The sequence below is a fragment of the Vulpes lagopus genome, chromosome 7, assembly GCF_018345385.1.
Source record: "Vulpes lagopus strain Blue_001 chromosome 7, ASM1834538v1, whole genome shotgun sequence".
NCBI lineage: Eukaryota > Metazoa > Chordata > Mammalia > Carnivora > Canidae > Vulpes > Vulpes lagopus.
This window is the reverse complement of record NC_054830.1, coordinates 87,398,393-87,425,369: the sequence shown is the minus strand read 5'-3', so window position 1 is coordinate 87,425,369 and position 26,977 is coordinate 87,398,393. Positions and strand designations below refer to the sequence as shown.

At 40.7% G+C, this 26,977-nt stretch overlaps 1 protein-coding gene across 2 annotated transcripts in view; it reads left to right on the top strand.

Annotated features, from left to right (window-relative positions):
• Nucleotides 1-26,977, top strand: part of TEK (TEK receptor tyrosine kinase) — a 106,111-nt gene that overhangs the window by 38,419 nt on the left and 40,715 nt on the right. For both annotated transcript variants that reach the window (XM_041761572.1, XM_041761571.1), the window contains exons 2-9: nucleotides 3,888-4,199; nucleotides 12,371-12,481; nucleotides 13,339-13,491; nucleotides 17,264-17,395; nucleotides 17,929-18,069; nucleotides 19,061-19,189; nucleotides 22,139-22,290; nucleotides 23,917-24,061. In XM_041761572.1, coding sequence (XP_041617506.1) covers nucleotides 3,888-4,199; nucleotides 12,371-12,481; nucleotides 13,339-13,491; nucleotides 17,264-17,395; nucleotides 17,929-18,069; nucleotides 19,061-19,189; nucleotides 22,139-22,290; nucleotides 23,917-24,061 — 1,275 coding nt within the window. The remainder of the gene's footprint in view (nucleotides 1-3,887; nucleotides 4,200-12,370; nucleotides 12,482-13,338; nucleotides 13,492-17,263; nucleotides 17,396-17,928; nucleotides 18,070-19,060; nucleotides 19,190-22,138; nucleotides 22,291-23,916; nucleotides 24,062-26,977) is intronic.

Here is a 26,977-nt window from a genome sequence, read left to right as displayed (position 1 = left end):
GCAGGCTCCCTGCAGGGAACCTGAGTGGGACTCTATCCCGGGTCTCCAGGATCACACCCTGGGCTGAAGGCGTTGCTAAACCATTGAGCACCCCCCCCCCCCCCCCCCCCCCCCCCCCGGCTGCCTGGCTGAACTATTTCAAGAAGGGACAGCCACATCTATAGCCATTGCATTAGGCCCTCCGCTCCTTTAGTCTCTTTGAAAGGCAATGTGTAGCTATCCTTCTCCCTGTTCTTAAAGGTTTTTGTGGGGATCTTTTTGTTTGTTTGTTTGTTTTTTACCCCATGTTTTCCCCCCAGCATTGTGGAATGGTATCACATTCCCTATTAGTCCAAAGATCCAGAATTTCCTTAGGCATATACAGACAAGTACAAATACATACTCTTGCTTTAGGAAAACTAGGTAGATGATTTTTAAGAGGCATCCCAGGAATCTGATAGGTATTTCTTCTCATCTCCAAAGCTTACATACAAAATCTTACTAATACTTCATTGTAAATGGCATTGCATAGGACAGACAACTCACTGATGGGAGAGAGTTTCCTGTAGCAGGCATGCTGAGTAAGGGAAGGAAAGTATAGTCAAATCTGGACCCTCGGAAGTATACGATTTCCCTTTCTGTCATTAAAAGTAGAGGGAGAGAACTGGGAGGAACAAAAGGAGAAAGAAACCAGATCCATACCCAGAAACAATTTACAAATGAAGTGTGTCTGTCTTCAAATCAACTGCTTTTCCTATTATTTCCTAAAGTCATTAAATAAACCACATCCACTGCCAGTATAATTCAGTGAGTTCAGAGCAGATCCCTTGGTTTTGGCAAGTCACTCAACTGGTCCTAGAAATGAGGCTGGATTGAACTGGAGCTGAAAGAATTACAGTGTTTCCTTCCTCTGATGACTCTTTCTGGGAACATGCCTGGAATGAGTGAGTGCGGGAGACTAGGTGGTGTTCACTCAGAGGCACAGCTGGATATACATGTGGAAGGGGAGTTGGACTCCAGTGTTATTTTTGGAGGCTGTAATTCCACTGCTAGATTTCCTAGTTTATTTCTCTCTTACAACATTTTTCTTATCCCATCCCCTGTCTGTTCTCTAGAGATCTTAAAGTTACCACTGAGGCTTGAAACAAGATAGATGCTTTAGGATCAGGTTTGGAAACCGATTCAAGGCAAGATTTTTCTCTCTCAATCTCATGTATTGAGTTAACATTCCCATTTTCATTGACTTGACTTTGACATTCTTTTTAATTAACCGGATAGAAACCTAACTCCTAATAGATCATTCTCAAAACATCACTGCACACATCCAACACTGGCAGTTGCCTTTAAAAAAAATGTACGAGGACTTCATGGCAGGCATAGTGCTTGACGCAAAAAAGATATGGTAAATGAATACCAGTCAATCCTAAATACTCAGCAACCAACGAGCACCTTTCTATGACATTTTATAAAGACCATAACATTTGTTTTTTTTTTTTCCTTTTTAAACTCAGCAATTCTCAGAACAGCCTTCTAAATATGGCAAGGAGTTCAGTTTAGACTCAGAAGAACACTTTCACTTTTAACCTCATTATTCTAGAAGTGGGAATGGTAAACTTGAATCAAGCAGATCTGAAATAAAATTTGCCCACACATCCATCCAACAAATATTTATTAAGTCCTTTAAATGTGGAGGCTAGGCAGGATATTCCTATATATGTCAATGTGAAAAACAGCTTTAATCCTTGTCTTAGTGGAACTTGCCATCCAAGAGAAGAGAGAGTAAATAAAATAGCCACAGATTGTAGTAATATTTATGAAGGAAACAAACAGAAGACTGAATTAGAGGATAATGGGATGAGAGTGTATAGATAGTCTAGATCAAGTAGGTAGGGGCACCATCTATGAGAAAGGTATTTAGACTGAGACTCAAAGAATGAGCACAAGTTAGCCATGTGGGAAGTGGAGTCAGGCACAGAGGTCAGCATGCACAAAATCTTTGAGGAGGAAATGGGCATGCTGATGTAACTAAGGAACTGGAAGACCTATGGGAGTTTGAATTCCAGCTAGGACTTCAGTAGCTGTGGAAGATAGAATCAGCTACTCAATCTTTTGAGCCTTCATTTTTTCATATTGAAATATGATAATGGTGCATGCTTCACAGGTTGTTGGCAGAACTTAATGGGTATTAAATGAAGTAACATGGAGTTTACTTGAATCACTTTACATCTTCACAAAGGTCTCTGAGACTTCAGTTGGTCTTTATCCCATTGTGCTTGTCTAGTACCCTGGTAATTGTATGTAGATGTGGGGATCAACCATTACTGGAGAAAGAATATCCTCCATCCCTAGTATTCATACTCAACAAGAGCAGAGAATAGGCACAGATTTCATTTGTTCATCTTAGAAATAAGAAGAGAAGACAGGGGAGGGAGGGAAGGAAGGAAGAGAACGTGAAAAGAAAGGATTTCCTTTTCTAAAATGTGCTTCATCATTTATGGAATAACTTTTAAAGGCCAGATAGGATTTTGTTTTTATATTAGGGGAGGGTTGGGATACCTGGGCGGCTCAGCAGTTGAGTGTCTGCCTTTAGCTCAGGGCCTGATGCCATATTCCCAGGATCAAGTGCCGCATCAGGCTCCGTGCATGGAGCCTGCTTCTCCTCCCTCTGCCTGTGTCTCTGCCTCTCTCTCTCTCTCTCTCTCTCTCTCTCTGTCTCTCATGAATAAATAAGTAAAAACTTAAAAAAAAAAAAAGAGTCTACATTTGGGGAGGGTTGAGGTTTGGGCCTACATGTTCAGGAAACAGAATAAAGAACAGAAATAATGATCATTATAGATCTTATATAGTTGACATAGTGCTTAGTTAAGTTATGTACTTTATCTCATTTAATCTTTACAAGAATCCTCCAAGATGAGTCTTGTTAGCCCCATTTTTAAAAAATAACTTTATTTTTTAAAAGATTTATTTATTTGAGAGACAGAGTGAGTAAGAAGAAGAGGAAGAGCAGGGGCAGGGGGAGGGAGAAACAGACTCTCCTGCTGAGCAGGGAACTGGACATGGGGCTGGATCCCAGGACCCCAGGATGATGACTGGAGCAGAAAGCAAACACTTAACCAATTGAGTCACCCAGGCACCCTTGTTAGCCTCATTTTGAAGAGGAGGCAAATGAAGCTCAGAAGGAAATGTGGACGTCACTCAGTCCCTCTCTTGGGGAATTCTTTGATAACGATGACAGTCTCTAAAGTTAGCATACAGTGTATATAGTTGATAAATTTCTTGAGAATACTTTATTGTGGCATCACCACATTATTGTTAACTTTTAATAATTAATGATAATTATTAATAATTAATGACAATAATGCTATTATTATGACTTTATCTCAACTCAGCAAGCACTGCTGAATACCTAACTAATGTCACAGACACTGCAGTGGGTAGAGATATAATGCACAGCTTCATTTTGGGGATGAAGAATAGCTGATAGTCCATGGCCGCTCCGGTGAGCAGTGGGGCAGGAGTGGTTAGTAGTGTCTGGGTGATGCCATGGTAGAGTTTTGGATCTCGTCCCATGGAAGAGTAGCATTTTGAAGGACTGCTCACAAGGTTTGTTTGTTTGTTTGTTTATTAGACTTTATGTATTTATTCATGAGAGAGAGAGAGAGAGAGAGAGAGAGGCAGAGACATAGGCAGAGAGAGAAGCAGGCTCCCTGCAGGGAGCCCGATGTGGGATTTGATTCTGGGACTCCAGGATCCCACCCTGGGCCAAAGGTGGGATCAGGCACTTAACCGCTGAGCCACCCAGGCATCCCTCACAAGCTATTTTTAGCCAGAGCTTTATAAGCACCAGTTACCTGCGGGGCCGTGTTAATAACCTTCCTCATAGATTGCGCACCTTCTTTCTTTTTTAGGAATGGTGGACAGTGCCATGGACCTGATCTTGATCAATTCCCTACCTCTGGTGTCTGATGCGGAAACATCCCTCACCTGCATCGCCTCTGGGTGGCGTCCACACGAGCCCATCACTATAGGAAGGGACTTTGAAGCCTTAATGAACCAGCACCAGGATCCCCTGGAAGTTACTCAAGATGTGACCAGAGAATGGGCTAAAAAAGTCGTTTGGAAGAGAGAAAAGGCTAGTAAAATCAACGGTGCCTATTTCTGTGAAGGACGAGTTCGAGGAGAAGCAATAAGGATCCGGACCATGAAGATGCGCCAGCAAGGTAATATGCCCCCTAGTCGGGGGCCCGAGAGGCCCCCTGAGACTCCCACACAGCCCCCGCTTCGGCAGCTGCTCAGTCAGAGACCGGGCATGGACCGTGTGGTGTGGGGCTGGGACCCTGAGCTTTCCCAGCATCGCTGTCTCTAGGTCACAGTATCCGGGATTAAAGAGCCTGACCACCTGGCTCACATTCGGCCCCTTCACTAGACGCCTGCCTAGGTCAGGAGACGGAATGAAGTATATTATACATTGTACTAAGAGCTCCGTGGCCTTTATGGAGATAGGAACGTGTTACATGTATGTAATAGGAAAACAGCAATGAAGACAACTGTCCATGCCAACGTATAAGCTGTTTTGAGCTTTCTTGTTGATTTTTCATTAGATTCTTCATTTTGCTTGCCCCTGTGTATTCTTAACAGAAGTTAATGTTTTCAGGGGACAGTGTGGTAGAAATTAAGAACTTAAGAGGGAAGCACCTATCAGTAACTCAGCTTGGTTACTTACTCTATGGGTTATCTGTTGTTACAGTAACGCTGTGTACCACACAACCGCAAACCGTCATAGTGGCACAGGACAGTAAGCATTTCTAACTTGAGAGTGTAAGGCAGGTGCGCTGATTGGGTGACTCGGCTATCCTTGACTGGGCTTTCTCACACATGGTTGTTGGCTGACTGGAGACCTTGGCTGGGCCAGCCTGGCTCTGTTCCATGCCTCTATTATCCCTTCGCAGGCTAACCCGGGTATTCTCATGGAGATGGCAGATGTGCAAGAGAACAGGGGAAACATACAAGGCCTTTTGAGACTTAGCCTCAGTATTGTATGCTTTCATTCCTATCTCATTTTATTGCCCAAAGAAAGTCCAATAGCAGAGCCTAAAGTTGGAATGGATGGGCATCACACAATTAAATGGCGAAGATTATGGAGACAGGGAGGGATGAAGAATTGGGGCCCTTTTGGCAGGCTAACATTCTTGGAAAAGACACCATGATTTCATTTTATAAGTTGAGTAACCACACTTAGCTCCCAGAACACCAGGACTTTGAAGGGAAATGTTGAGGGGCTTCTACAAAGGGGCATATTACTCTTTGCTACTGCCTTACAAGGCAGTGATGTGATGGAGCCTTTTTCCCAAAATACAAGTGGTTCTAAGCTAAATCTTTAGGCCAGTCCAACAAATTGATGGCAGTTGGAGGAGAGAGTATTGTGAATATCATTTAATGATTCTATTTTGCCCTAAGTCTCCCAGGCCTGGACAGGCAGGTAGATTCCTGGTATCTTGGTGCTACTTGCTGGGAGGAAGGCACAGAATTCCAGCAAATATGACCTCTCCTTGTCCTGGCTGGAAAAATCTGGCCACTCGCGCATCAGCCCTTTTTTTCCCCTGGACTGATCATACCTATAGCGAAGGGGTCCTTTCTAGATTGATGTCATCATAGCCACAGGGACAGTGGCCTGAGAATGTTTCTTTTCAGGAGATAATAACCTTGTGAATTCTTCAGAGGTTGATTTTTAATTGCAAAAGTGATCCATATAAATAACACCCCTCTACACATATCTGATTGGCAATTTTTTAATATAGGAGTCTGCATTTTTTAGATCTGTGTTTCTCAAAGTTGAACATGCTTATAGATAGATCACCTGTGGGTCTTGGTAAAATGCAGATTCTGATTCAGTAGGTCCTTGAGGAGCATCCTGAGATTGTGCACTTCTAACAAGCTCCCAGGTGATAAGGTACCTCTGGGCTGTGGACCATACTTTGGGTAACAAGGGTTTAGAGTCAGCCCCTAGCTACGTTCCACCTGAAAACATTTCTTTGAATTTGTTAATGTCCGTAATTAAAAGATTTGAAAGCAGCAAGCTCATTTTAAAGTCAAAAGTGATAAAAATCACTATTCATTACAAATGAAGGAAAAGGTTTTCTTAGCAAAACTGTAATGGTCACCTTTAAATGACACTAGGGTGAGTGGGAAAAGTGTACAACAGACATTCCCAGGAATGCAGCTCTCCGGTGAGGGAAGAGAGTTTGAACAAAGGGATGTGAGGTGTGCCAAAGCTATCATGGCTAAAAAGTCAGCTCTATTATTTTTCACATTGTCATTCGGGATTTGACTTGTATGAAGAGTTATGCCTTTCTGCTGACATTTCCACATTCTGAATGAAGATAATCTGAGATTTGTGCCCTAGTGGCTTTATAGGAAAGAAATGTTGAAGTGCCACTGTGCCCTTTTCAGGATGGCCTGAGCCTGTCCTTGCCTGTGAAAATAAGAACCTGGAGAGTATATTAAACTGGAATTTTGGGAGTCAAAGACCAGCTCTAATGACTGCTTCAAACTGAAAGTCTAGGCCAGTGAAGGTTAAGGAGAGCTTAAATTCAGTTAAATGAGGTAAAGGCAGGCTTGCTAGTGAGAGAGTGTGGAGAGAAGATGGCTTTCAGACTCTTATTCACCTGAGTTTTAATTCTGTCTCCACTACTTACCAGCTCTGGGTCAGCCACTTAATATCTGTTGGTCTCATTTTTCGTCATCTGTGAAACGAGAATAATAGTATCTTAAGTTTTAAATAAGGTGGTGTGTACAAAAAGCCAATTCTCATGAATGTTTAAATGAAGATTTGGGGACACCTGGGTGGCTTAGAGTCTGCCTTTGGCCCAGGGCATGATCCTGGAGTCCCGGGATCAAGTCCCACATCAGGCTCCCTGCATGGAGCCTGCTTCTCCCTCTGCCTGTGTCTCTGCCTCTGTCATGAATAAATAAATAAAATCTTAAAAAAAAAATAACAGAGAGAGGAATTTTACCACATACATTTGAGAACTAAATGAGACCACCAATATATTTGGCTCATAGTAAATCTTCAATAATCATCACAGTGCCTAGGAATAAGCAATAATTTTGGTAAGACTATTTTTCTACTCGGTTGTAGAAAAAAATTAATATCATCCATTAACATAATTATGGAAATTTATAAAAATATAAAAATAGGTAGTACTTTCTCTCCTGCATTTTAATAGCAACATCTCAGGCTGTTGAACGGATTCTGTTTATTTTGCTGACCATCCAATAGCTGAAATACGGCAGGAGGAAAGTAATATCCTTTATGGTGAATCAGGAAAACCTTCGCATCTATGTCTCCGTGACACTATTAATTCCCTAGTAAAACATTGTGGGATCTCAGAGGCGCCTGCCCAGGGACATAGCAGGATAGGATAAACATCGATGTATTCCTGCTTGCTGCTGACTCGTGCATCTGGGGAGGAAGTGGAAAATCCATTTGAGATGTGCCAAAACATGCTTAAATTGGCTCTCACACGCCAAATGGTCAAACTGTTTTTTATCAATGGCATCATGCAAAAAAATCAAAAGCAATTTGTTCAGACCTCACTGGTGATTTCATTTGGGGGTAGGGAGGTATAAATGAAGTTTGAAACATTTTCACAGCCAAGTTGCTGTCTCAGAGTGTTCCATCTGGAAGAAACATAGGTTATTTCCTTCCTATTTTCATTTGAGAAATAGCTGTACTTTAAGATCCTCAAACCTTCCAAATGTGATTTGTGAAGTTAATAAAGAGGAGCAAGCCATTTGTATTTAAATAATATGAATGAATGTGTTAAAAGCATAAAGAAAATAGGAAAACTTGAAATCAGATTCATTCATTTATTCTTTCACTCCCCAAGTATTCTTAAGGCTTCTTTTTGTGTCACATGTGGGAGATGTGGTGATGGTAACATTTCTTGAAAACTTAGGTACGTGACATTCCCCTAGCAATTTTATATACATTACTATATAAGTTAGACTTTACTGAAATGTGTGTCTGGTGAGGACTGTTACGACCCTGTATTAAGAGATGGGCCTTACAGCTATTGCAATTTAGGTGCATTCACACACCTGGTTTCCATTGTTGGCCCTGGACAGGTTGCCTCAGACTGATCCCAGAAGCCAGGCCCTAACTCACACCCTGTGCTGCCCTTTGAAGCAGATGTGAACTTAGGTCTTGGAGTGTTGAGTCTAGCCCGGGAGCTGCACTGTGTGGGGCCTGGAATGGAGATGTGCAGGGCGTTGGGAGAACAGCCTTGGGGTACTTACCCCGGATCCCAGGAGATATGTAAGGTCCCTAGAGAAACAGACATCTACATGGAGACTGATGATGAGTGGGATGTGGTTAGACATGGGGGAAGGGAAGGAGGAAGTTTATGACTTGGTCGTGAGTGATAACATGGTCCATTTGCAGAACTGAATATGGTTGAGAATGGCTGCAACTGAGAACTAAGACAGTGGGCCTGGAGTAAGAGGGTCTGGAGAGCTAGTGTTGTTGAATGTGTGGGTGTCTTGAGTTCGTGTCTCAACTTTCACGCAGACTCACGGTCAGGAAGCCTTGCGTAAGGAGCAAAGTCACCCTTAACTCCGTCTCCCACATGGGTAGCCAGTGGATATACCTACCTTCTTTATAGCACGGTTGTGAAATTGTACAAAATAATAATGGACATAGAACACCACTATTACTCTTAGTCTTTATCATTAAAGGAGACACCCAAAATTGAACTCAGTTGTATTGCATCTTGAGAAACATCTTTATTTGTAACTGTGACTACCATCTATTCTCCTCTCCAACCCTTACAGAATACGCAAATCACATTCTTAGTTAAGTTCTGTCAATTAGTCCATCCAAATGACCTTGAACAAGCCATCTTCAAATTCAGGCCCTAGCGATCTCATTTATAAATGAGGTGCCAGAACTTTAAAGCCTCTGGAGTGCTAACATTGTATAACCTATGGAAGGCTTCCACAGCCAAGTAACCTAGTTCAAATCCTGACTCTCCTATGAACTTACTGGGTAGTTGGACAAGTTACTTTACCTCTGTATCTTCATCTTCTCATTTGTAAAATTAAGATAATTGTAGTACCTATCTGACAGAGATATTGTGAAAATTAAGTATGTGTAAAGTGCTTAGAAAAAGTAGGGCCTGATAGCACTATTGAGAGGTGCTTATTGTTTTTATGATCCATTCAAGTCACATGACATTAATCTGCATAGTGTCCAAGCTGGGCTCCTGTGTCATCCAAGTACAGCATGAAGGTTGTAGATTCCTTTATTAGTACTCAGCAGAGAACAGTCAACCTGGAGCCATTCATGCAGGAAGGGACAGGCTGGATAGCAGTAGAACCCTGCTATAACCACTTAGGTAGAAATCTACTTAAGAAAAGAGGGGGCTTAAAAGCCACGAAATCTGAAACAACAAAGAACTACGGAGTGGGGGGAAAAAGAAAAGCCCCATTGGAGTGGAGCCCGTGGCAAATGTCCATTCCTTTTCAAGATACAATGCTGAGTGAGAAGTTCTATGGTCAGTTCCATGATTAGATTGTCACACAAAGGGGCAGAAAGTAAAAGCAAACCACAGAGAAAGGAACAACAGTATAAAATGGTCACAAAAGATTGTTACAGGGGCCTGGGAACATGCCACAGAGAGCAAGCGCCACACACGTCAGGATCGCTGAGGGAAGCACCTGGTCACTGTGAGCAGGAGCTCCATCAGGTCCCCCTGCCCGTGGTCCCTCCCTGCCTTCTCTGAATGCTCCATCCCTCTTAGTACCTTCGAGAAAGCTGCCACCTGCACCAGGTGACAGACGGCTGCCCAGCAGTGTTGCCATCTCTTTATATTTGGGAAGGATACTGAACTCTTCTAAGTACCTGGGGGCTTGGAATACATCATTTCATACTCCCAGCAACTTTTCAAAGTAAATACTTGTACTTCTAAATTACAGACAAGGAAGCTGAGATATTCAGAGGTTACGTAACTCCTTCAAAGAGATCTAGTAAGGGAGTGAGGGGGCACAGCTTTAAGCCTAGGACTGTCTTCCACTCTCCCAGTGCCCTTTGACCCACCCCATTCTCCCTCTAGGTATGTATGCCTCATGTCACAAGAAGCATTTTTGTGGGTGTCCTGGCAGGGCCCTGTGCCTGGGTCAGCACACACAGAGAAGAACAAGTAGATGAACCTATAGCTGAGTCCTTCTGAGTGTAGTTGCAGGCATCTCCTGCCCCCAGGGTAGCCCTCTAAGCCCATGACATGCTCCATACCTAATCAGCCTCTCTCAAGCTACTAGTCTGAAAGCCACAGAGGAGACAGGAAAGAAGGCTGACTGACCCCGTGCCCCATAGCAGGCTGGTTCCTAGGTTGAAACTCCACGGGGATCCAAACCTTAGGGTAGAGAGTGCTTTGCTATTGATTTCTAATTTAGGTGGCTTCTGGTCAGAGAATTTGTTCTATAGAATATTGATTCTTTGTTATTTATGGAGATGGGCTTCGTGGCTTAATAAGGGAGGCAATATGCTTGAACATGTGTTCTTACAGCTGGCTGGGTACAGGGATTCATGAATATCCAACAGATCTTTAATTGCATTATACAGTTTTTCTTAAATAAAGAAAATCCTTAGTAAATTTTTTGTCTGTTTGATGAATCAGTTTCTGATTCCACAGTGTGGATTTGTCCATTTCTTTCTTTACTTATGTCAGTTTCAGTTTCATAGGTTTAGGAGCTATTGTTGTATGCATATATAAGTTCAGGATTACTGTTTCTTCCATTTATTATATCATCATGTAAAGACCATATTTATCCCAAAAATTTTGTTTTGGCTTTAGAATAAACTATTTTCTTCTAGGTACGCCCAGGTGGCTCAGCAGTTGAGCGTCTGCCTTTGGCCCAGGGCGTGATCCCAGGGTTCCAGGATCAAGTCCCACATCGGGCTCCCTGCATGGAGCCTGCTTCTCCCCCTGCCTGTGTCTCTGCCTTTCTCTCTCTGTATCTCTCATGAATAAATAAATAAAATCTTTTAAAAATAAATAAATAAATAATTTTCTTCTGACATAAATATTGCAATACCAGCTTTTTTCAATTCATATAAGTCTGGTATATATTTTTCTATCCCTTTATTTACAATCTTATGTGTTATTATGTTTAATGTGTAAGTCATGAAAAAGCATGTGTATTATATATGTATTTAAAAAAATTCATTCTAGGGTTCTCTGGCTTTTGACATACATTTGGCAGAATCTATCTTTTCTGTTTGTTATGATTTTTATTCGGGCTTTTTTCTAGACTTTCATGTTTCTCCTGCCCTTCATGTTTAGGAAAGTTATATGTCCCAATTCTCTTCTTTTAGTGCTGATTGTTACGTTTTAAAAATTGGCTTAACTTGCATGTCAATTATATCTCAATAAAGCTATTTTTTTTTGAAAAAATGGCTTACCTCAAAAAAGCCTAAAGTTAATCCCCTCTTATTTTTGTAATTGTGTGTCTCTGTAGATTATGATGTAAATTAAGGGAATTAAGAAATTGTTGTGGTTGGGAGAATGTTAGAAGATTTTATTCACACATCTTGTCCAACAAACCAAAGCACTTGGGCAATGTTATTTTCCACGACTGACAAAAAGACAGATGTTTCCAAAAGAGTTTTATAAGTCAAATATACAATGGCTTCTCCAGGGTCCTCTCAGTACTGCCCAGTTCCATAACTATGTCAGTATGTGTGTATCTCTATACATTTGATTATATATTTATATTATATAATATATATTTTATATATAATTAAGGGGAAGAAGGGTCCTATCTTTGCCTTATTGTCCAATATCCTAATATTTACACCATTAGTAATAAGTCCAGCATTGTGCTGATTCCATTTGAGAAATGCCTGGGGTGTTCTAAAGCAATTAGAGTTAGTTGGATCAACACAACCCAAAAGGTCCATGACCCAAAAGGGGAGAGCCATTTGGCAAATGTCTAACCGTTTCTATTCTTTTCCACTTTGAGAAAACTTGGTAGGGATTGGAGAAAGATGGTTGATTCATTGTTAATATAATTGAGAGCTAATATCAGGTCTTTGACAACAGATATTTGTCAACATAATGTCCCCATCTCCCCAATGAGTTTTTGGGAAAAAATGTGTATATGTATATTGTATGTATATATTTACATTTTTACAAAGAAAATGACTCTTCCTTTCATCACATTTTTCAAAAACTTAATGAAGTTTAAGACACATTAGCTCCCCTTTTTCCTGTCCTACCAATCAATCGAATTCTGGCAAGGGCCAGCCCTCATCATCTGAAGTTCAAAGTTCAGTTGCTCCTGAAGAAAATATGTGACTTCATTTTCTTGTTTTCTTTCTCTCTCTTAAAAGCTTCCTTTCTACCAGCTACTTTAACCATGACTGTGGACAGGGGAGATAATGTGAACATATCTTTCAAAAAGGTGTTGATGAAAGAAGAAGATGCAGTGATTTACAAAAATGGTGAGTATATGTTTTGTTTCCTACAAGCACCAGGTGTGAGAAATCAGATAGCATGAGACATATTGGGTCATCATTCTGGTGCAGTCTTAGGGGCAGATGTTTGAAGCAAAGCCATTATGATGTAAGCCAGTTAAATCTTATTAAAGAAGCTCTATCAGGCAATGTGGTTGGTTGCTTAAAGCAGAGATTCATATACAGACATGAATGTACATACATTCTATATTTATGAATGTGTAATAAGAAATTGTGAATGTACAGTAAAACCCCATCATGATGATAAATGAGGTCCCAAATTCAGCCATGAAAAATGTGACGTTGCTTGATTGCAAGGTGAAGGAAATTACAAGACTGAGCTTGGGAAGCCAACTGGCACTAGGTCTGGAAATCCAACTGGGTCTTACAAATCTGTCCAGGTCCAACTGTGGTTTGGCACCATCTGGTGGCAGTTGTCTGATCCCCTGAAGTATTGATGGGGACCATTCTGAGTTCTGTGGGTGGATAGGACTTCCAGATTGGAGTAGTGATTCTAGGTATCTCCTGGTTAATGGATTAGTTGGCAGGGGTACCTTTACTTGTTCATCTTTTTCTGCAGAAGATAAACACTTTAGCCTTAGCTCTATCTTTATCTATTTGGTGGTAGACGGTACAGACCAACCTATCTGCTCCGTCACCACAACTTTCTCAATTTTGAGGAGAGCATTAATTATATGGCTCAGCCTTTTCATTCTTCCACATCCAATATGCTAGGGCACATTTTCTACATCCAGTCAGAGACAACTGATGAAGTTGGGGAGCCAGATGGGGAAACAGGAGTATCTGTGTGTGACCCACTGTTCTCTACTCTTCTCCCTTGCTAGGTTCCTTCATCCACTCAGTGCCCCGGCACGAGGTACCTGATATTTTAGAAGTGCATCTGCCTCATGCTCAGCCCCAGGATGCTGGAGTGTACTCAGCCAGGTACATAGGAGGAAACCTCTTCACCTCGGCCTTCACCAGGCTGATCGTCCGGAGTAAGTGATTGAAAGGCCACAATCTGGGATGATTTGGTTGTTAATATCTTTAGCTGCAAGTAACAGAAACTGACTCTGGCTACTTAAGCAAAAACCAGGGACTGGCTGGAAGTATACTAAGGACTCCTAAAAAATTGGTGAAACAACTGAAAAGCAAGTTTCCAGAAAAGATAGGCCCCAGAGAAGATGTGGGGCCCTCAGCATGGGTGGGGGTGGATGAACTTTCTTTCCAGGGGGATACTCTTACTCTAACTGTGCTTCAGCAATGTTTCTTTTATTTCCAACATTTGAATTACCGGGATAAAGGGTGTCTTCCAACCCTTGATTTCAGCTCTGGTCATGATCTCAGGGTTGTCAGATTGAGCCCCTGTCGGGCTCTCAAATCAGTAAGTAGTCTGCTTTAGATTCTTTCCCCCTCCCGTTCCTTCCTCCTCTATTCCTCTGTCGTTCTCCTCGTGATCTCTCTCTCAAATAAAAAAATACCCTGGGTGGCGCAGCGGTTTGGCGCCTGCCTTTGGCCCAGGGCGCGATCCTGGAGACCCGGGATCGAATCCCACATCAGGCTCCGGGTGCATGGAGCCTGCTTCTCCCTCCGCCTGTGTCTCTGCCTCTCTCTCTCTCTCTCTGTGACTATCATAAATAAATAAAAAATTAAAAAAAATTAAAAAAAAATAAATTCCTTAAAAAAACCTAAACAACAACCACATTAAGCCTCCTGTAAATACCACCCTTTCCAGATTATTTAACTGTCAAATGGCATTTCTATTCTCATTTTTGAAAAATGCGCATGAGTTAGAACTAGTAAAAACTCCACCCCCACCCTTTTACAACTATCAAAACTTCCCTTGAATTTCCTTGGCTGTACCAAGTATTCCTGATATTAAACAACTCAGGTCTACTTAGATGACAGAGCATTTGGGTTGCTCTGTCATTCTTCTAATGATTGGAATCTCTAACTTATGAACAATTTTGCTTTGCATTATATTTATTTGTTTGTTCATTCAACAAATATATATTGATTATAACTCTGTGCCCAGCATCATTTTGGTATGAAAATATGAGGGATAAAAAGATGAATCACTGTCCCTTGGGTAATTCTCAGAGTAGTTACATAGGTAAATGGAGAAATAGTTTTGCATTATGACATTATAAGTATGAAAAGTGTAGCTCATCTGGTTTTGGCAGGTGGAATCCTCTCTTATTCCCTACTCTCATGGAGAGTCCAAGTGGCCAAAGCACAGTTTGCCTTCGTTTTGTTTAGGTGGCTTCTCTCCAGTCTAATACAACACCACGTACTGGGGGCACTCAGAGTCTAGGGTTTATGGGGACACTTTCTAGTAATAGCAGAAATGTCAGATGTTGACATATGGTAAAAGATTTAACTTTTTTTAAAATGTCAAAACAAACATGCCTTAATATAGACTAGAATGTGAAACTCACCTGAACTTTTAATACAAAGTGAAAGATTTCAAAACACATTTTGATCTCTAGCTTATCTCTTGAGATTGCTAGGAGCACATGGTAATTCCTTTGCTATTAGGGGTATTTTGGTGAAACTGTTTGAGAAGCACTGCTAAATATCTAAAATAATTCTAAAAAAGTTTGAGTTAGGCTATGATCATCCCATTTAAGAGTATTTTTCCCCAGTGGGATTTATTTGATGTTTTAAGCAATGAGGTACAGCTGAAGGCATTTGTCTATTTCTCATAACTGTAGGCATCTCTTCAGGACAAAATTGAAATCTAGGAAAATATCAGTGCATAAAGACTTTGTGTGAAAAATCCCACTGGTTGTATTTACAGGATTTCTTTTCAATATAAATTCTCTGACAAAAGATTTATTATAACCATTGAGTTTATAGGATTTCTCTCTGTATGCATGAACATTTGGTTTCCTAAAATATAAAACCTCAGGGCTTTTGAAGAAAATTAATAGAAACCTGATTGCATCTTGTTGCTTATCAACAAACTCTTTTCCTGGCTTCTCTATCCCCAAGAGATCACCTCAATTTTCCCCTCAAGCTTTATTCGTTTATCTTTTCCAGGAGTAGGGGAGAAGCTGAGAAAGGTCTATAGATACGTAGAGCCCTAGAGATAATAGTTTAATGTAACAGGATGCCCATTTTCTTCTACATGGGCTGCCATCATTAGTTTTAAACACCTGTAAATAACCTGTGGTCTGGCTTTTAAGAAATCACTAATTGTGCAGAAGTATTTTTCCCTTTATATATTAAGGCATGTAAATATTAACTTCTCGGCATTTTGTAGCTTTATCTATTAAGTGGAAGTCTGTAAGAAAGGGTCTATTTAGGGACGCCTGGGTGGCTCAGTGGTTTAGAGCCTGCCTCCAGCCCATGGCGTGATCCTGGAGTCCCAGGATCAAGCCCCACATCGGGCTCTCTACATGGAGCCTGCTTCTCTCTCTGCCTATGTCTCTGCCCTCTCTCTCTCTCTCTTTCTCATGAATAAATAAATACAATCTTTAAAAAAAAAAAAAAGAAGGGTCTGTGTAGATAGTCTTCCTGATTATTTTAGAGAAAATACTGATAACCAGGAATTCTTGCCAAAGAAATTATAAAGTTACATCAGCTGTAGGCACAGGTCCAAGCTTACCCCCTGAGACTAACACTCAGGGACAAAGATACTAGTTCTTTTCAGGTGAGAAATTAAATTTCTGACCACAAAGGGTCATCCCAACACCCCTGACTTTTTTCCTTAGTCAGAAGGTATCCTTGGATCCAAATAACCATCTAAAATCACCAAATGGGAGAAAGAAGTATCCAGGAGGGGCACCTGGGTGCCTCAGTCAGTTAAGCATCTGACTCTTGATTTCAGCTCAAGTTAGGACCTCAGAGTCCTGAGATAGAGCCCTGCGTGGGAACTCCATGATGAGCATGGGGTCTGCTTGAGAGTTGCTACCTCTCTTGTGCCCCTCCCTTTGCTTGCGTGCACTTGTATGCTATCTCTCTCTCTCTTTCATTAATTAATTCGTTAATTAATGTTTAAAAATCTTAAAGAAAAAAAGAAATATCCAGGAAATAAGAAGCTAGAAGCATTTAACCACTCTTATACTTTAGGTTTTGTATATCTTGTTTCAGTTCTTATGATTTTTTACCTGAAGAACAGGTGGATGCTACTAGCTCCTGCTTGCTTTTTTAGCTGAATCTTTTCTCTATATTACTGTAGACCAAAGGTTCTCATACTCTGGCATACATCAGAATTATCTGGAGGACTTGGCAAGCACAGATTGCTAGGCCACCTCCAGAGTTCTCATTCAGTAGGTCATGGATGGGGGGTACATTTGGGATTTACAACTCTAGCAGATTCCAAGGTAATGGAGAAGCTATTGGTCAGGGATCAACGTTAGAAAACCATTGTTTTGGCTCTGATCTTTCGTGCAGCTCCCAAACACGCCAGGCCTTCCTCCTTCGCCTCACTTTTTCTTGGGACACACTCTATAGCCTATCTTCTTTCCTCATTATATGGTTATACTGATTCTGCTCACACACCACCTCCTCCAAGAAGCCTTCATTTATACCCTCTTCCATACCTAAGACAGGATAAAGTACTCCTTGTCTTTATTTCTATCCTTATTTCCTGTTTCCTTTGTCTGTTTCTCATATAAGACTGTTAGCTTTTAGAGAACTGAGATTGTATTTTGTTTCTCTTCATTTACTAATGTCCAGTAAAATGACTGACACGTTGTAGGGTGCTCACTAAAGGTTTATGGAGTGAATGTGCTCTACTCACCAGAGCCTTGTTTTCCTTAAAAGGATGTGAAGCTCAGAAGTGGGGACCTGAATGTAACCGTGTCTGCACTGTGTGTATGAACAATGGTGTCTGCCATGAAGATACAGGAGAATGCATTTGCCCACCGGGATTTATGGGGAGAACCTGTGAGAAGGGTAAGTCAAGAGCACAGATGAGTAAATTGTGGATTTCAAAAGCAATCCCTGGGGCACCTGGGTGGAGTGGTTGAGCATGTGCTTTGGCTCAGGTCATGATCCAGGATCCTGGATTGAGGATCCAGGATCCAGGATCCCTGCAGGGAGCCTGCTTTCCCCTCCTGCCTATGTCTCTGCCTCTCTCTGTGTGTCTCTCATGACTAAATAAAGAAAATCTTTAAATAATAATAAAATAAGAAATAATAAAAAAGCCATCACTGCTGGAGGTAGAATTTTAACCTGGAATTTTAATCTGGAAACCATTTGGGAACAGAAACTACATGGACCATGTTAGGCCATGTGGAAACTCCGTGTGAACTAGAAAAAGATACCCTTTCCTAAAGGTTCTTTATTGACGATCAGTACTGTCTGTTCATGCCATAGCTGAGACTGGATTATTTTCCACATTCATTAGGAGAGACCCTTAAAAGAAGACTCATACATTTCAAGGGGTTGAATATTTGACTCTGAATCATCTTTTTTCCCCCCCAAAGCTTGTGAACTGCACACATTTGGCAGAACTTGTAAAGAAAGGTGTAGTGGACCAGAGGGATGTAAGTCCTACGTGTTCTGTCTCCCAGACCCCTATGGGTGTTCCTGTGCCACAGGTTGGCAGGGTCTGCAGTGCAACGAAGGTATGTATCAATCACACCCCTGAACAGAAAAAGTTCTAGTGGGTTTACCAAGGAGACCCAGCTTGCTGGAAATAATAGAGTAAAAATGCACCTGAACTATTCACTCAACTATCCATTGCTGAATTACAGGGTTTTAAATCAGAGATGTTTTCATCTCAAGTTAATTATGCTTTCATAATTAAGACTCTGGACCTTATAGAAAGTGCTTCTCATGCACATCATCTGGGGTTCTTATGAAAACACAGATTCTGATTCCATAGGTCTGGACTGGCACCTGAATGTCTGCATTTCCAAGAAGCTCCCAGATGGTATTCATGCTGCTGGTTTTCAGACCAACTTTGAGTTGGAAAGCCATAGAGATTTGTTTTTTCAGTGGGCTATAGATATCAGAGCTCTTAGTTCTGATCCAGACAGAATTTGGGATTTGAAAATAGAGGAAGATCTTTTCTTCTGTGGACATTATGTAGGCAGCACTAACTTCACCTACTCAAAGATTCCCTCTGCCCTGTCTAAAACATACCTGCCTGTTTGGTGAGGCTCAGTGGTATAAGTTTTACATCTTTGCCGTATGAGTTTCATGTGTGCTCTTACACAGTAGCTTGCCATGACTGGGCAGTCAAGTTTATCAGACCCTCCCTAAGGAATGCTAATGAGGTGGATTGGCCAGAGCTCAAAGGTTTTTCAGAATTTACGTCACAAATTCAACTCTCTCCGCATCTGGCATCTTGGGAGTTATGATGGGGTCCCAGCAACTTTGTAATGATGTTCTGAGTTAGAGCAGTTCAGTAAAAAATAGAAGCAAGCCACATGTAATTCAAAACTTTCTAGTAGCCACCTTTAAAAAACAGTTAAAAAATTGCAGGTGAAATAATTTTTAGGATTCTATTTCACCCAGTAAATAGCTTGGAAAGAAAAATTGAACTAGCCACCCATAGCCTTAGTTTTCTCCCTCCGTCGGTGTTAACAAGGGTTCTGGTGTCTTTGTTTACAGCGTGCCAGCCTGGTTATTACGGGCCAGACTGTAAGCTCAGTTGCAGGTGCAGCCACGGGGAGATGTGTGATCGGTTCCAAGGATGTCTCTGCTCTCCAGAACGCCAAGGGCTCCAGTGTGAGAAAGAAGGTAAAGCAAGGTAACACTGTAGTTGGCGCCATGGTCAGCACGTCTGAACTGAGCTCTGCTGGTTCTGATTCTTACTCCAGAAGCCCAAATTCCTCAAGCCACTTCTGCTTCCATCCAGAAGTTGGGAAGGATATATCCCAAACCCTAAAGGACAACATTCCAGCTCTTTCTACAGGCCCTCCTACTGGCCTTCATTTCTCCTTCCACTAGGAACACATGTACTTATTTGGTGGCACATTGAGTGATGACTGGCTGGCTGGGGGCTCTGCCTGTCTCTTCTGTACCCTTCCCTAGGACCCATCTTCTCCCGGGATATGCACACCAGGGAACTACTCTGGAGGCATTTGGACAAAGGATATTTTTGAAAAGAAAGATATAAAAGAGAAGAAGAAAATTAGAAAACATTACCCTCAAAATGAAATTTTAAATAATTCTAGTTCAGAAAAGACCTTAGAGCAAGGGGTCCGCAAACTTTAACCCACTGACCAAATCCAGCCTTCTATTTTTTTTCAGCCCTCTATTTCTTTTAACAGCTTCATTGACATACAATTTTTATACCATGAAATCCATCCCTTTTAAATGTACAGCTGAATGATTTTTAGTATATTTACAGAGTTGTGCAACCATCACCACAATCTAATTTTAGAATGCGTCTGTCATACCAAAAGAAACGCGTCCCTGTTGGCCAGAACTCCCATTCTCTGCTCCCCTCAGCCCCTGGCAACCACAAGTTTACTTTATCTCTATAGATTTACTTATTCTCTTGACGTTTCATAAACTATAAATGGGATCACATGTTTCATGGTCTTTTGTGGCTGGCCTCTTTCACTGACCATACTGTTTTTGAGGTTTAACTGTATTGTAGCATTTATCAGTACTTCATCCTTTTTCTTTCCCTACCATCTGTTGTTATAAAGAAAATTTTATTGGCATGTAGCCACACGAATTCGTTGAGAATGCATAATCCGTGGCTGCTCACACACTACAGCAGGGTTGGGTAGCTAGTTAGCAGGAACTTTCAGCCTGCAAAGCTGAAAATATTTACTGTCTAGTCCTTTACAGAAAAAGTCTGCTAATTCCTGCCCTAGAATACACCTTTTAAAATTAAAAGAAGCAAAAAAATAAATAAATAAATAAAATAAAATAAAATTAAAAGAAGCATATTTTTATGTATTTTCAAAATTTAAAAATAATGAACATGTGCCATTTTTTCAATCCTACAAATCAAATGTTACAGAAAGAAATCTACACTGAGGGCAGTAAGACTAAGACCCTTAGGGTTTTTTCTCTGTTCTTTTTTAAAATCAGAACAAACATGGGAGGAAAATACCAACAATTGTTTTTCAAAGGCTTTGGCTAAGCTTTAGGTGTTCACTTCTTTATCCAGTGTTTGGACTTGGCTGCAGGGCAGGAACCTGGGAGGGTCTAGGAAGGGAAGGAAAGGCCTTGGGGCTGCTGGAGGATTGGGTTGAAAATAGCTAACAAGCCAAAGGATTTGAATTTTCAATTTTATGCCTCCTTTTCTGTTTTGAGCCTGAAGTTGCAAAAGGTGTGAGAATCTCAGACCCAGATCCAGGCCTTCCACTTTCGGAGAGAAGCCCTTCTCCTCCTTCCCGGATTCTGCTCCACCTCCACCTGCACACGTGGGCTCACATCTGGAGGACTGCAGGAAATACCCAGTGGCAGTATAGGACAGACTTAACCACCTTACTAGTGTCAAAGCACTTTTTAAAATTCCTATGCGGGGCAGCCGGGATGGCTCAGCGGTTTAGCGCCACCTTCAGCCCAGGGCGTGATCCTGGAGACCAGGGAAGGAGTCCCAAGTCAGGCTCCCTGCATGGAGCCTGCTTCTCCCTCTGCCTGGGTCTCTGCATCTCTCTCTCTCTGTCTCTCATGAATAAATAAGTACATAAATAAGTAAAAATAACTATGCGAATAACTTCTTAGGATGAAAAATCTGGTAGATTCTAATCATAATCCCTTCAAGTCTACAGATAGGTCAAGGAATTACTCTTGTAGTTCTTAGACCTCTTTTTTTCCGGCTCCATAACTTACTGCATTCTAGGTCAGAGACAAAGGACATCAATAAAAAATACGAATGTTGTGTTTACTGTGTCCCTGCCTCCTCCACCTCCTCTCCCTGGCCCCCAGAACCAACAGCTTGCTGCTCTTGTGGGGGCGCTTCTATTATCCACATTCTCCACTAAGTGCTGGACTATTTTCTACCGTGTCTCCTGTTTAGTCACAAAGGGTCTGAGGTTCTCTGGAGCCCTACAATTCAGAATAAAATTGTTAAATTTCAGGATTATTCATTCTCTACAGTGTAGGTATGAGGCAAGGAGTCCTGATACCCTTTTTGCCACCAGAGACATTTTCTTTAAGTATTGGCAGCGACACTTTTCATTTGGCTGTTGCCTAGAAACCAGTTTGGGGGTGTAATTCTAGTCCACTTCACTTCTTGCATATAAATGTGAATGGTTTTCATCGCCTGCTACTTGCAGATTCCCAATCAGTGGGGATCAAAATGGAGGATCATGTTGGTCAGCAATATCGTGGGTTTGTTTTCTGAGTCAAAGAGGACCTCATTTTTATTTTTGTTTTTTGCTTTTGTTTTTGTTAACATTCTCTTAAAAAGTAAAAGTTGTTGAAAGGTAAGGCCAGGGAAGATGCGACCATGATGAACATCTTAACATAGAGACTGTCTGTGCCAGATCCACTGAGGGGAGCACAGCATTATGGCAGAGTGTGGACTCTAGATTCATATAGCTCTGAGCCTCAGTCTTCTCATCTGTAAAATGGAGACTGCAATAGCATCCCCCTGCAAGTTTATTAAAACAATATAATATTTGCAAAGTTCTTAACTGGGATGTGACTTGTCAAATGGTAGCTGCTTTTATTACTGTTGCTGTGTCAAAGATTAGATTTCACAGTGCTGTTTTCCTCATGCAGGCATGCCAAGGATGATCCCAAAGATAGAGGATTTGCCGGATCACATAGAAGTAAACAGTGGTAAATTTAACCCCATCTGCAAAGCTTCTGGCTGGCCACTACCTGCCAATGAAGAAATGACTCTCGTAAAGCCAGATGGGACAGTGCTCCATGTAAGAGTTATTTCTAATCTGACTTCCGACACTACTAGATGCTTTCTATTGTAGTAATCACCTCTCTCAAGGCTACATTCCACCCTGGGCTTGCATCCTCTGAACCTGGAATGTTGTTAGCTTGGACAAAATGCCATGTCCCTGGGGAGGTAGAGCAGATTCACTGCAGCCTGGCCAGTGCTATAGTGCAAGGTTAGAAAGAGACGACCACAGTGGAATTGATGAAGATGAATCCCAAGGATGGGACTCATCCTGTAGAACTTTCTGTGTGTTTTGAGAGGTATATGTCAGCCTGTGCAAGTTCTACTCCTCACAATATTCCCATGTTCTAACTTCTCATATCAGGAAGAATGAGGTGGTCTTGTGGCCACCAAAGGGTGTGGCAAGGTGTGGCCACATGAATCAGCAGGAGATTCATGTGTTACCTACCATGTGCTACAGGAAATGGAACTTTGATGACTGGTCTACTTCTATTGTGCTCTTTGGAGCAAAAATTAGCAGAGTATGAAAGACAGGAGTTCAGTATAATTTATTTGACTCTAGATAGATCTACTCCCACATTTCCCATTCAGAGATAATCCATAGAATCCCTTGGATCTGAATACATTCCTTGGGCCCCCTACCTCTAGACTCTGCCCTGTTGCCTTATTGCTCAGCACTGGTTAGAGTGCTGTCATAGCAATTCTTTTTTGTTGGAGAGGACTAAACAACTTTTCCAATATGTTTCCCTTCTTTCTTCCAATAATCTCAAATGCACCAAATTTCTCTGTGTCACAAGTGATCTTCAGGAAGTTGCTGTATTTTCCTATCTAAAAATTTTGAAATGCTTATCTGGTTTTTTTTCTCTCAAAGATGACTGAAAATCAACTTGACAAGAGGGTAGATGTGAGTGGCCTCCTGGAGGCAGGATATGTAGAATGTGCCATTACTGGTTTCTACACATCAGATGTTCCTGATTTCACTCAACTCATTAGGTAGTGAAGCCAACTGACAGCTTCTTAAAATCTTGTTGGCCTTTTCCTGGGTTAATGGAAGTAACAGCTACCATCTAGTAGTGCAGAGGGTCAACCATGCTATATACAACATGCTGCATAATATTACCTGTCCCCTTTCTATACAAGTGGAAATTGGTCAGGTGAAGTTGAATAAGGAATTGGTCAAAAGTGACAGAGTAGGGATGTGAATTGAAGTCTATGTGTCTTCAGAGCCCTGATTTTTCCCGCAGTTTTGTGGGTTTCAGTAGTGCAGTTATAGTGTAGATAGTTCCCAATTATTTCGGGGAGCTATTTTGTCATCTTACCCAGCCATCTCTGTATTCAACCAGGAAGGAACAAATGTTACCAGAGCAATTTAAAGGAATTAGGTTCCTAGCCTGTAAGTGTTTACCCCACACTCCCAAACACACAAACACAACAGCAGGATCTGAGAGGGCATCAATCCAATATAAACTTACAGGGCTACTACAATAGCTTTGGAAATAAGCCAATGATTATACTAGCATTGCATTTGGCTTCCTAATCTCTCCTTAGAAAACTTCTTATCAAACAATGAGATGGGGTCAGTGTTATGGGCCTTTCGTGTGTTTATGCCTCCCTAGAAGCTTTTATTTGTATTTGACCCTTCCAGCCAAAAGACTTCAATCTTACGAGTCATCTGTCAGTGGCCACATTCACCATCCACCGGATCCTCCCCCCTGACTCAGGAGTCTGGGTCTGCAGTGTGAACACAGTAGCTGGGATGGTGGAAAAACCTTTCAACATTTCTGTTAAAGGTAAGCTTCATTTTCTAGAGGAAGAGCTTGCATCCTCAGTACATTGTGTTTATGTATCTTTGGGTGCTGCTCCAAGATAGAAATGTTACCTGAATACTAAAATGCTTTGGAAAATTTCCAGGATACTACACCTTGAAATTTTTTTATATGCATGAAAATGGAAAGGAGGGATTAAGTATATGACCTTTGGAGTTACACAGCCCTGGATTTGATTTTTGTCCCTAATAGCTAGAAAACTTGTATATAGCCCTGAGCAAATGAATTTAACCTCTCTGAGTCTTTCTTGATTTGAAAATAAAGCTTAGTTTATCTACCTCTCCGGATTACTGTGAAGATTTGTTGAATATGCAAAACACCTGGAATTGTGTCTGGCACAACATATCTAGTAGTGTTTATATTACATGAAAAGTTTGACTTCATCATTGTTGTGAGTTCCTATTCATTATTGTGCAGAATAATTTGGAAAATACTTTGAGAATTACTCACTTATTATGAAGTCCAGGCTATGCTGTATAATGAACACAAATAATATTTTCACATATTCAGCATGGGTTATTCTTCCTGCAGTGAATTAATATTTCAAAATTCACATTAATTAAGTAGATAGGTATGCATTTGTGGTTGAGGGGAAAAAGCAACATGGAGGTAAATCCAAGTTAGCTTGGCTGGTATACATAAATACTGCAAGGAATTTTAAGTTTGGAAGTTTCTTATGAACCCATTTAAACAAAAACAGCTAACAGCTCTCTGATATATTTTGTTGAAAGGCACTGGGCTAAGTACATCACATAAGTCATCTTATTTAATTTTTATAAGAACTTTGTGCAACAGATATTGTTATCACCACTTTACCAGAAAGAAAAGAAGATTCAGAGGGTTTAGTGAACTTGTATAAAGTAGCATATCTGTTAAGGAGTAAATCTTAGTTTTGAACCTGGGTCTCCTGAATCCAAATAATGCATCATCATTTCTAGACCATTTTGTTTTCTGAGTCTCCTCTGTTAAAGATTAGGAGCAAGATAACCAATGTTGATTTGTATTTTACCCATTTTGTTACTTGATTAGGAATCTTTGGGCTGTCCGAGAGGTAATGTCCATAAATGAAATAAATGTAAGTGCCCAGAAGATAATCTTTTTTAGAAGACCAATAACAACATTAGCTTAAATATAGCCTTGTAGATTTGGATTCTCTACCCTGAACATCCACATAAACTGCCACAGAATTGTTAATATTCTTTTGGATTACTGGAAAAGGCCTTGATCTGTTTTATTCAGTAGAACATTCACATGACCAAATTATTTCTTATATCTTACATGTTCTTGAAAGGGAGGAAATGATATGCAGACAAGACAAATTACCTTATTTTTAAGCTTCTTGGAATGTTTGCTAGACATGGAAAATAAATAAGTCAAAAATAAACCATGTTGCTAAGATTCAGAAGAATCAGTTCTAATTTTTATTTTTTAGTAGAAGACACAGCACACGACATCAACGCATAGAAGCATCTGTAGTATTGTTATTGATGTCATATTTATAATGACTTAGCTCTACATGATGGTTAGCTCTTCATGTCATATTTACTAATATCTATAAAATGAAAATAGTTGTATTTACTGATATTTATAAAATGATAATTAGGTAAATTAATCAGTGTCTTTAATCATAGTATTTTTTTAAAAGATGTGAGGATTTTTTTTTTAAGATTTTATTTATTTTATTCATGAGAGTCACAGAGAGAGAGAGAAGCAGAAAAATAGTCAGAGGGAGAAGCAGGCTCCATGCAGGGAGCTGATGTGGGACTCGATCCCGGGTCTCCAGGATCATGCCCTGGGCCAAAGGCAGACACTTAACCACGGAACCACCCAGGTGTCCCAGATGTAAGGATTTTACTACCAGAATACAAATTGGTACAATCAGTTTGGAAAACTGAAAATATATGCAAAAGTTAAGCATACATATACTTATGACCTGGCAATTCTCCTTGAGGTATAAGCTCAAAAGAAATGAGTATATGTTCAAAAAAGACATCTTCAGTGTACAGAGCAATTTAATTCATAATACCCCAAACTGAAATTAACCCAAATATTCATCTACATTATAAAGGATAAATAATTTGTAGTGTAGTCATTCCTAATGGGTTGCTCAGGCTGCTATACAAAGTTCCACAGATGAGGTGGCTTAACCACAGGAATTTATTTTCTCAAGTTCTGGAGGCTAGGTAAATGATCAAGGTGTCAGCAGAGTTGACTTCTCCTGAGGCCTCACGTCTTGGTTCATGAATGGCTGTTTTTTCCCCTGTATTTTCACATGGTCTTCCTCTGTGTGTGTGTCCGAATGTATTCTTCTTATAAGGGGCAACAGTTGTATTGGATTAAGAACAACCTTAATGACCTCATCTTGACTTCATTACCTCTTTAAAGACCCTGTCTCCAAATAGAGTTAGCTTCCAAGGTACTGGGGGTCAAAACTTCCACATAAGAATTTGGGGGGAAACACAGTTCAGCTCATAACATCATACCGTGGAATATTAAACAGCAATAAAAAATAATTAATTCCTGCAACAATATGGATATCATGGACACAATAAAGAGCAAACAAAAATACATGCTTTGTGATTCCATTTGTCTAAAGTTAAAGACAAGGCAAAACTAACTGAAAGTGACAAAAGCCAGGATAATAGTTCCCTATTGACGGGAAAGGGTCACAAGAGTGTCTTCTGGGGGGCTGGAAATGTTCCCTGTCTCAATCTGGGTGATAGTTACATGAGTGTGTACACAGGTAAAGTCCCTCGAGCTAAATACACTTAAGATTTTTGCACTTTATGATATATATATCTCAGTGCAAATTATTAAAAGACAAAAAATAAAATGACATATTACTAAGAGGAACCTTTGGAGCAATTTGTTTCATGCTTA